This window comes from Scomber japonicus, chromosome 24 (assembly GCF_027409825.1).
Source record: "Scomber japonicus isolate fScoJap1 chromosome 24, fScoJap1.pri, whole genome shotgun sequence".
In the NCBI taxonomy this organism is placed as follows: domain Eukaryota; kingdom Metazoa; phylum Chordata; class Actinopteri; order Scombriformes; family Scombridae; genus Scomber; species Scomber japonicus.
The window spans coordinates 7108983-7120062 of NC_070601.1; the positions used below are offsets into that span (position 1 = coordinate 7108983).

At 39.2% G+C, this 11080-nt stretch overlaps 1 protein-coding gene across 2 annotated transcripts; it reads left to right on the plus strand.

Moving 5' to 3' along the window:
* The first annotated feature begins 907 nt into the window (after positions 1-907).
* On the plus strand, positions 908-8025 carry lancl1 (LanC antibiotic synthetase component C-like 1 (bacterial)). 2 transcript variants are annotated; one of them, XM_053314392.1, is made up of 10 exons: positions 908-982; positions 1319-1471; positions 1560-1677; positions 2294-2504; positions 2899-3046; positions 4202-4348; positions 5015-5197; positions 5425-5601; positions 6544-6616; positions 7311-8025. In XM_053314392.1, exons 2-10 carry the CDS (start codon positions 1385-1387, stop codon positions 7385-7387), a joined length of 1221 nt encoding a protein of 406 aa, XP_053170367.1. In that variant the 5' UTR covers positions 908-982; positions 1319-1384; the 3' UTR covers positions 7388-8025. The 2 variants fall into 2 exon arrangements, with proteins under 2 accessions (XP_053170367.1, XP_053170368.1); XM_053314393.1 differs by lacking the exon at positions 908-982 and adding an exon at positions 1153-1206.
* The last annotated feature ends 3055 nt before the right edge of the window (positions 8026-11080 follow it).

Sequence of the window (11080 nt, forward strand, 5' to 3'; positions counted from 1 at the left end):
ATTATTTTAAACCTTTGGAAACATTCATGTTGTTGGGCTCATGTCTGATGAGACATCGGTATGACAAACTCATTCAGGGCTCCATGGGCAACATTATGCACTGAAATAACTTATTATTGCAAGCTGAGCTCCAATCTATTTGTGTAAATGACCATATTTCACTTTTCAAGCTTTTGTCACAGATAATTATGTCCATGAGGAGGAGGTGCTCTGATCAGCAATTCATCTGTCTTCTTTTTCAGCAAAAAACCTGTGTGATTTTGTAAATACAGCCTCTCCAACACGGCCTTTCATGGATAGAACTGAGCCATCATTAATTGTATTAGTAACACCTGTGCTTTTCCTACTATGAAAAGTCGAAATGTCTGCTGTGAAAAAGACCTGCTGTATATTGGATAATCAGAAATAAACACAAGGATTAAGAATATGAAGGACAGGCTGTGAAGACAGATTACTCACCTGTGTTTGTATGCATTCTAATTTTATTTATTTCAAATTGTTAGGCTATATAATCTAAAGTACTGTCAGTATATACTAGTATGGCACTCAGCATATTTTGTGTAAATGATCCATGTATCAATGTACATTTAACTCTAATATCCATGGATAATTATGCATCTTACTACATGAGCAATATCCATCTGACTTGCACTAATGTACAGTGTACTATAGCATAGTAACACCATTGAACAGTGTATACTCACCATAATTAAGCTTTATGTACATTATAATATAATACTTATCTATCTATCCATTGAAAGTTTGTGCGAGTAAGATCAAAGGGGTGATATGTAGATATCTGGCTTGGTCTATGTGTTGTATTCATTTAATTGTCCTATTTTTTCTTTATGTGCCAGTTTTGTTAGTTGTAGTTATACATCCACGCCGGCAGGTGGCGGCAGCGTGCTGGCAATGCTTGAATCCTCCAGAAAATATACAGGTGAAAGAATAGCACAACATCAACAGTGCAGCACTAGCAGAGGTACCTATCTATGTTTAAATTATCCACATTTAATCTTTACTCTTGAAATAGCACACGGTTTACGTATTTCCACTTGCAGGTGGATTTTATTATAATCGAACGACTTAACGTACACGAGGTGTTAGCCGTTAGCGTTAGCTGCATAGCTAAGCATCTAAAAGGTGCAGCGAGCCAAGCTGTTCTTAGTTAATGTGTGTGGGTGTGTGCAGCAGGGCGGTGTTATAGTATGTGGCCGTATATTGTCTTACAAGATGGATAGTTCACAATTTTAGCATTATTGCTATTTCGCTTGTCCTTTGTGTCTCCTGAAACTCACATTGCGTCATCTCTCCGCAGATTATCTCATATCTGGCCCACATACAGTGCAGCAGTACTCCAAAATAATTTATCAAGGCTGTGAAAATGGACACAAGAGCCTTGAGGAATCCATATGCTGACTATGATGGGAACCCTGCGCTCACACATGCTCTGTTTGACCCCCATGGGAAGGTAATGCATGACTAATGTAATGTATAGTGTTGGACGTGCGCAGCTAAATGATGTCCAGCTCATTATTCTAATTTGTCTTCACCTTCAGATCACATCAGAGTTTGGCCAGCGGCTGAGCAGCAAGGTCAGTGAGCTTCTAGCTGTCATGGAAAATGGGCTGAAGTCCGCCGACCCAAGAGATTGCACTGGTTACACCGGCTGGGCAGGTGATGACACCATTACACGTTTGATATAAGTCACATCATATCTGTGTTTGAAATAAATTGCATCAGTGTCACTGTGAACTCTTAATCATAAGCATATAATGTGATTCACAACAACATTTTTTTTACCATTTAATATTCATCTCATAACTTCCACTCTTCCCTTCTTTGGTATCACTTGTATATAGCCATTCCCTTTGAAGTGATATCTGTGATTTTAATACAGCTGTGGTGATTTGGGCAATAATAGAAGTTTTGTTGCACATCTGTTGCTTTTTGGGTCTAACGTTTGAAGTTGAGGCTCCAGTGTTCAAAATGTTTTTAATCACTATTTCTAAAGTATCTCAACTGCACTTGAATTTTAGATATTACTAAGACTAAATTACAGTATTTCTTTTGATTTAACATTTTCTGTTGCAGTGGTGGTAATGTCCTTGTTGTGGTGGTGCATCACCACGAAATGGTTACAGAGTAAAATCTACCTTTTGTGTATTTATGAAGATTATTGTGTTATTCTGTTTAAGTGCATTGAGAGTCACTAAACCAGAGTCAAATCCCTCCATGTGTGAGACACTTGGCCCGTAAAGATGATTATGTTTATGTGTGTCTATTTGTTCAGGTATTGCTGTTCTCTACCTGCACCTCCACAATGTGTTCGGGGAGTCTTCACTCCTTCAGAAAGCTCTGGAGCATGTCAGCCGCAGCCTGAAGTGTCTGACCCACCGTCATGATGTCACTTTCCTATGTGGGGATTCAGGGCCACTGGCTGTGGCTGCTGTGGTCTTCCACCGCCTGCAGAGGGTGCAAGAGTCTGACGAGTGCATCAACAGGTCAGTGTGGAGCAGAGGATTCCAAAATGTGTGGGATGAGCTGCAGTTCTCCTTTTTGTTTACTCAGTCATATCTGAACACAGACATTAAAACGTATTACACAGATTTTTTAGATTCAGCATGACTTAAACTTCCCAACAATATGATCTGTGGTGTTCATCACCAATAAATGTAAAATCCTTAAATCCTCCAAGAAATTATACCTCTAACTCCAGAGCTCCCCCGACAATCATCACAAGTTTTCTTCAGTATCAAACTCTGTACATTTTATCACACATTTATGCAATTCATTGTATAGTTAAAGGCTTAATAAAATAGATTTGAAAGTTTGGTTAATTGGCACAAAAATCTGAAGATACAAGGTCATCCCAGCTTTCCTCTGCTTCTCTCACAGACTGATGCAGTATCACCAGATTGTGGTGACGGGTTCAGGTGGACTGCCAGATGAGCTGCTTTATGGCCGGGTGGGCTTCCTCTACTCCCTCGTCTATGTCAACCAGCAGCTCGGGCAAGACAGGATCCCACTGCAGTACATCCAACAGGTAGTGTGTGTGTGGATTTTAGCGAGAGCTGCAACGATTAATTGATTAACTGATTGACAGAAAATTAATCAGCAGCTATTTTGATAACTGAAAAATTGTTTTACTCTTTCAGGCTAAAAAAAAAGCTGATTTCAGCTTCTCAAATGTGACCATAAGGTGCTTTTTTAGTTTGGTCACACAAACCAGACATCTGAAAATGTAACCTTTCGACTATGAGAAATTATAATAGGCATTTTCACTATGTTCTGACAATTTATAGACAAAACAATAACATTAATTGAGAAAAATAATATTCAGATTAATCGATAATAAAATAATATTTAGGTACAGCCCTAATTGCAACAATAACCATGAATTTTTTTAACCACGGAGAAAGAGGGAATAGTTTTGTGAATAGCTATAGAAAAAAATGTGGAATGAACTGAAATTATAATAATAGGTGGAAGTAGTGCTGTGCGATATGGACAAAATGTTATATCCTGATAACGATATATATAGTATTATATTATATTATATAGTATTATTGGCACCAATTCCTCTTTGGGTTATGTTTCCACTGTGTTCTCCGCCTCTGCCATGTTGTTTACATCCATGCTCCCCTAGTCTTTGCGGGTGACGTAAAAATGCTACCGTAAAGTAGTAGCGTTGCTGCAGTTAAATTAGCCTTCATTCATTGTTCATACAACATCAACATGATACATTTGAATTATCCGACGGTCATTCCGACGTTGAGTTGTACTTTACATTGTGTACCTAAACCATAACCATAGTAACGTTAACGTTGGTTAGCGGTGTTAGCTGCTAATATTCATGTTAGTGTAGCAACAGAGCTAACCCAGTAACCCACACGTTAAAATTATGATATAGGGTAGAGGGTAGACGATAGAGGGTTATATCGTACGGTAGACATTTTTATATCACACTACGATATATATCGTAATATCACACAGCACTAGGTGGAGCCTTTCTAAATATAATCATACTCCTCTAACTTCTAGTTTTCTGCCCCCAACAATCTGGGCTTGTGGTTTGCCACTAATTTGCTTGCTCTCTCACACAGTGACGTCCAACTGCTTTCATTTATCATCATTGATTTCTTCCAAACACACTGATTAAGACTGTCTGTGAGCCGGAATTTGTTGTTTCCTTCCTCAGATCAGCGAGGCCGTGCTGATGTCTGGTGAGCACCTCAGCAAGAAGTTCCGGGTCCAGAATCAGAGCCCCCTGATGTACGAGTGGTACCAGGAGCAGTACGTTGGTGCTGCCCATGGCCTGGCTGGCATCTATTACTTTCTAATGCAGGTAAAGCACGTCTCCTCCTTGTCCAAATTCTGCCTAGTGTCTTTCTTTATTTCTTTCCCAAAAGATGTAACACATTTAAAAACAAATAGCCTATTATGGCAAAAATAATTCAACATGCAAAACACGTGCACTTGCAATTAGGGGCATTATTTGATGTTGGCTTCAACTGTAACTAACAGTGATTTTCATTATCAATTAATCTGCTAATTTGTTTTACATATTAAACATAAAATAGTCAAAAATATTCATCACATTTTCCCAGAACCCAAGTTGATGGCCTTAAATTGCTTGTTTTGTCTGTTTAACAGTCTCAAATTGAGGGGTGTTACATTTAAAATGTTTTAAAATGGAAAAAAACTGCAAACTCTCACATTTGGTAAACTGCATTTAACACCTCCCTGCTTCTGATTATTCAGTTATTGAAATTTTTTCCTTTTCTGTCGATCAACGAATCATTTTAGCATGAATGACAGCTGAGCACAACAACACTCTTCCTGATAAAATGAGTTATTTAAAGGTTGGATGTTTTACGATCTTAACATTCTCCATTAGGGTTAGGGTTAGGAAGTTTGCCTTTCTATTTCGCCAGACTACACAGAAGTTATCACCGTTACCTCCACCTGCTCTCCACCTCTTGTTAAACTCAGTCTAATCTCTCCCTCGCAGCCGGGCTTCGTCTCTGCGGTGGAGCACGTGTACAGGCTGGTGAAGCCCAGCGTCGACCATGTCTGCCGCCTCAGGTTCCCCTCAGGAAACTACCCTCCCTGTATCGGGGACGACCGCGACCTGCTGGTACACTGGTGCCATGGATCCCCGGGGGTGGTCTACATGCTCCTGCAGGCATATAAGGTGAACTGAGGAGTGTTTTTCCAGCATACACGAAAGGACGAAAGGTATACTTACAAAATCCATGGAACCCAACGTAATGGAAATTTAAGGAGTCATAGTGCCATCTTGTGGTGAAAATGAGATATTGTTTTGTCTTTGGCTGAATACTGTCTTTGTATTATAAACCCTTGATATTTCCTATTTAAGCACTCTTAAAGGATGTTTTTGTGTTTTGTCCCATATTCCAGGTCTTCAGTGATCCTCAGTACCTGGAATTGGCCCTGCATTGTGGGGAGGTGGTGTGGAGGTGGGGCTTGCTAAAGAAGGGCTACGGGCTGTGTCACGGTGCAGCGGGGAACGCCTACACCTTCTTGGCCCTCTACCGGCACACACAGGACCCCAAGCACCTTTACAGAGCCTGCATGGTTAGAGCACATAAAAGAGACTTTATAATGTAATCGGTACGTCATTCAGACCGTGCAGTTGAGTGATCAAATACCTGCAAATATTAAATGTGGCAGTCGTGCAGTGGATCTATCATAATTAGTGTCCATATACTGGATTAATGCCTCAGTGGTCTGACACAGAGGAGTTGTTTTCTTATGTAGTTTAGGCATGATGAAAACAAATTCAGAAAGAAAAATAAATAAAGTATTTGTCATTGACCGGCAAAATTTTTCAACTGGCCTCAAATTTGAATGTTTTTTTAACCGTTACACTGAAAACATGCAGTTTGATATGAAGATAATAATATCCTTCTAACCCACTGTGTGTTTAGTAGTGTAACAGTGACTAATGCGGCAATAACAAACAGAACAATTAATTTCATTCCTCTTTTTTTGAGGCTTTATTTTGTGTCTGTCTTTTTTCTGACTTTGATGCAAGATTTGAAAGTCATTTAAAACTTCAAAGCACGACCAATCGTAGCACATTTGGCAGCTCCCCAACCTTAAAATCGAAAATTATTCCAGAAACGGCGGGCATGTGAGAGGCAGGGCCTTTTATGTTTATTGACAATAGGTTGGTAGCTGTCGGTGCGAGTCGGCGTCAAAGCCATCCGTGTGAGCTGGTCCCGAGCTTTCTTTGGATACGCTCCAGGTGGCACAAGTCCCCCGTGTACTTTCATTAATATGAATCTATTCATAGAGGACAGAAATAGACTCTTCAGATGTCTTGACGAAGCTCTGTTACTTACTCCCAGTGCAGCAGAGTGTCATTGTGGTCATAATCTGATACCACAACAGATGTTAGGATTTCACTGAGTGGATCAAAGTTTTCAGCAGTTGTTAACATTGTTGCATGGGACGGTTCAGCTATGATAGAAGAGAAATGTTATGATGACGCTGATTCTGCATTTCTCTTTTCAGTTTGCAGACTGGTGCATGAACTACGGCAAACACGGATGCAGAACACCAGACACTCCCTTCTCTCTTTTTGAAGGTAATATGCAGCAACATGTCCCACCTGCCAAAATATCTTATCATAATGCCTGACTATTAAAAAATGAAGCTATAATTAGAGTGACTAACAACAGAAACCAAACTCAAGTAACACATTTTGCTTTTTCTTTCTTCTTTTTTTGGTGAGTTTTTCAAAGTTCAACCCAAGGGTCAGTTCCTTCCAGTTGAAGCAGATTATCTGAAACGCATTATAATCCTGTAAAAATGGCACGTTAGTAGCGCACTGGAAATGTGTACGAGGAATCTGAGGAGCTATACATCTTCAGGAAGCTGAGTTAGTTTCAGTTTTTTTTTTCACACTCAGAACAAAGTGTCGAGTACATACATTGGAAGTCCCCTAATGAAAGAGACTTTGTGGCTGGGACCAAACACTTTTTCTCAGAGCAACCCTTCCACTTCCTGTATGATCAGTTTGTTATGCTCGTCTTCTGGAAGACATTTAATAATGCTGCACTACTTATTGATCTTACTATTAGTATTATTTATACTACTCTATTATTTATACTTTAGCTTGGGAGCACTCTGTTTGTTGGTCACGGGACAATTTTCCCATCAGATATTTGAAAGAGGCCAATTGGCATTCAGAAAAAATGACACCAGAAACATTTAATGTGCAACAGCCTTGTCTATGACTGTAGCTGTAAACACAGCTTATAAACTCCTCCCATTCACAGGCATGGCGGGCACCATCTATTTCCTGACTGACCTTCTGCAGCCAATGAAATCAAGGTTTCCAGCCTTCGAGGTGTAAATGGCCTCCACAGGTAGTCTTCTATACCCCCACTGATGGGGAAAATGGAACAAGAAGAACACGTTCTTTCTCTCTCTCTATCTCTCTCTCTCTCTCTCTCTCACACTGGCATGCATAGAAACACTGCATTAATCTCCATAAATGATCTACGGGGTCTTGTGTCATTGACCTGATGACAACTGCTTCAGCAATTGTGGCATGTTTTATTAACAGGATAAATCCTTTACTCACATCTCAACTATAATAATCTCAAAGGTGAGAGCTTCTCTGACTTTTTGGTTTCTGTTTTGTGTCGCTTAGAAACTCTTTCTTCTGTGCAGATTGTAACTTTTAGGGTTTCAGCCAAAAGGAAGGAAACTAATCTTCAGACTTTGTTAAAATGTAAAATGAAATTGTGTAATAACAGGGCAGAATTGATGTTTGGTTAACACTTTACTTTTTGTAAATTTAATGTGTTATAATGGAAACTGCAGCATTATTAGTTCTCTTTTTTCAGAACAAAAGAGCTTTGCTAGAGACATTGCACTATATATAATGCAACGTAAGCTGTGCCATGTGTTAAGGGCTTGACCCCTCAACTCTGAGTTGAAGCTGTTGTTGTTCTTTGCATTGTCTGAGCAATAAATTGTTTCTTTTTACAGCTCTTGCTTTGTAGTGAATTCCTTTTCGTATGCAGTGGCAAGTAAAAGCCACAAAGGGGCAGCAGCGAGCAAGTTATGAACAAACATCTGACACAGGCGAAAGAAGAGCATTGACAGGCAATGGCAGACCTTGAAACTTCATGAATAGTTTGACAGTCAAATCTTATGTTAATTAGTTAACTGTAAGTAATTGTTTGCAAGGGTTAGGGTTATACCAAAAAGATGAAGGAGATGGATGCATTTAATGGTTCTTTCATTGTTCGTTTTAAGGCATTTAGCTTCTGCCCATTCCTCCTTGAGACATTTGGCGCAACTGGTCCAGTTTCTATTCCAAATAAGGCTCATCTAGCACCCTGAAAACCTAGCAGCGACACAATGCCACTGCTCTTTTTTAAGCCCTGAGCCCATGTTTCTTTATGACTGGAGACCAACTGGGGTCTTTAGGGGGTAAAGAGGCAGGGAGGGAGGGGCGAGGGGTGTTACTGTAGCAGAGTCTTGAGGAGCAGGAGCGTTTGCTTACTCCCCCCCCCCCCCCCCATCTCACGAGCTAGCCTACACAGGAGAAACCAAACACCTTCAGGAGGAATGGGAGTAAAAATAGAGCTCATCTGTCCAGGGGTGTGGTCTCTCAGACATGTCTGTCATGGTAGTGCACTCCTACAAATGTCCTCCAACTCTTTTCCTTCTGTACTTAAGCTGTGGGACAAGATACTGTAGTCTGTCAGCGTACACACACTAGCTATTCACACATTAGTGAATTATCTCATGCACACGTTCTCTCTGTCGGTACACATGTGGTCTTCCTCTACTGTGTCTGTCTTTCTTTCTTTCTTTCTTTTTTTTTATGAATTCTGAGAGAGATTTTTCCCTAAGTTGTACACCCAAATTTTGAATTTGGAGTACTTAGACGGACTCTGCTCACAAAATGATGCTTTACGGATGAAAACATTTCTATTTTTGTTATATTGACTGAAAATTTCTCCAAGGCTTTTGTACACTGCGCAAAATTCAACAAAAAAATGAAACAAAGCCAATGCAGACATTTAATTACTCAAGTTTCATACAGTCAAGGAGCAATTATGTTTTTCAGCTATGGAAAACACAGAAAATGAATACTTGTCAATCACTGATATTCAAAGAGCAAGTTACATTTGCTATATTTGTCATGAGCGATATAAAGAATCAAGGCCCCATTTGTTGGGTAAAACTAGTCAAACATCCTGGGTCAAAGATAAAGCTTTTTTTTATTGGTCACAATTGGAAAAAAAACAACATAAAACAATAGTTAATGGTTTTCTATCAGTAAATTAAGCCAAATGTGCAGCTACTTTTAAATTGAAATTGAATTACCTTAATTAAACTTGACCAAAACATCAGTATAGTACTTCATTGCCAATTTTGAACCATTTTTGACAAATTAAACAACTATATATTGATGTGCTTTGGTGCCTTTTAAACCACTGAAATATTTTCATTCATTAAAAACACTGGTGAATTATTAACGATAAAACAGATTATGAAGGGTTACACATTTCGTACAACCAAGGCATCTTCTGTGGGTGTTTTGTCAACTGTCTGCAGCTGAGTAAATACAAATTTCTAGAACATTCAGTGGAGAAACCTGGACCAGTATGTCACTTACATCAAACCATATCTGGTCATTTCACCCCTTTCTCAGATACCATTCATCAAAATATTACATTTTCTACAGTTTAATAGCTAGTTATTTGCATCTGCTGCATTAAAACGATTCCTTTTGATATTGCCATCAGTACCATGGAGAGCGCTGATGAAGATGGAAACATTACTGAAGCAGCCATGCGCATAGTTCATTTAACCTCCATAGATTATGCAGTGAAGTCTTTACTTCTGGGCAACTTAATATATTATGATCCTTTTATCCCCTAAATTTAACTTCAATGTGATTATCTTTTCATGCAGTTGGATACATACACGCAGGATATTAAAGAAAATTTGAGCCATTTTCAATTACCATGTTATAGTGATTGTTCAAGTGCTGAACTGCCCTGCAAAATCTATTAATTTTGATAAAATCTATCATTTTTCCATGTGGTGAAGATAATGTGGTATGTTTTCTTTGTTTTTTTTTACTGCTTTAAATCAACTGAGTGAAAGGTAATGTTCATGGAGCCTACATTCATGTAACTCAAGGTCTGTTTATGTGTTTACTGCCACTAAGCTTTCCAAATACCCGCCTGAATAGAATCAGCTTTTCGAATGGTTTTCACCTCGCTGTCATTAAAACATGAGAGGAGGAGCAAGTCCCACTGTTTAAAAATACCACATTGTAAGTGAGCTCTTTGGGCTTGGTGCCCCTTCTACAGTGGGACACTAGGTAGATGAGTTTTCTACATTTTCACCGACAGTTCAACTATTCTCTTTCAAAAGAGACAAACTTTTAATGTCAAGAAAATGAAATATTTAGTTCTTTATAGAAATAAGTTTAAAAGCTGTTTCATTCTTGGTACTTTAGGCACAGAGTCTTGACACTGTTCTTTGGTCTTCTAAAAATAACCCTGTCCCCTTCTAAAGGCCTACTCCCACAGCTCTGAGGGTGCTCTCCTTTCCGTTTGCCCTAAGAAAGTTAAAGATGTTTCAACGTGTCATCTGATCCACTTCATTAGCATATGTGACATCACATTCCCGGGATAAATAAGAGGGGCTTGGACCATGGCTCAGGACCAGTCTGTCTAGGGACTTCAGGTTGTCTTCTTTCCACTCCTCCAGCTCCTACTCTCCAAAATGGTGTGTACATGATTGTGTTTCGGACCTTTTGGGTTGGGCAGTACCAGTGGAGTTACTTTTTTTTCCTGTGGCATGGGTTTGGATACTATCTCTTGAAAAAAAAATCAACTCTGGCTTATTGTTGCTCTGAAAGACTTTACAAATTGTAAAAAAGTTCACCTCTCTGAAGATTCTGAAATGTTGAAAATTAAAACTTTGGGTCCAGGATCACTTTTTTGAAAAATACCAGGATCACTTTCTTGACAAATACCTTCACATATCTAAATGCGAGGAACCTGTCTATAAC

What these genes read in the sequence shown, in the direction of transcription:
- lancl1 (XM_053314392.1), top strand. Translation starts at nt 1,385, where the DNA reads ATGGACACAAGAGCCTTGAGGAATCCATATGCTGACTATGATGGGAAC. An exon ending in CACTGCAGTACATCCAACAG is followed by an intron (nt 3,047 to 4,201) that starts GTAGTGTGTGTG and finishes TTCCTTCCTCAG; the next exon opens with ATCAGCGAGGCCGTGCTGAT. An exon ending in TGCTCCTGCAGGCATATAAG is followed by an intron (nt 5,198 to 5,424) that starts GTGAACTGAGGA and finishes CCCATATTCCAG; the next exon opens with GTCTTCAGTGATCCTCAGTA.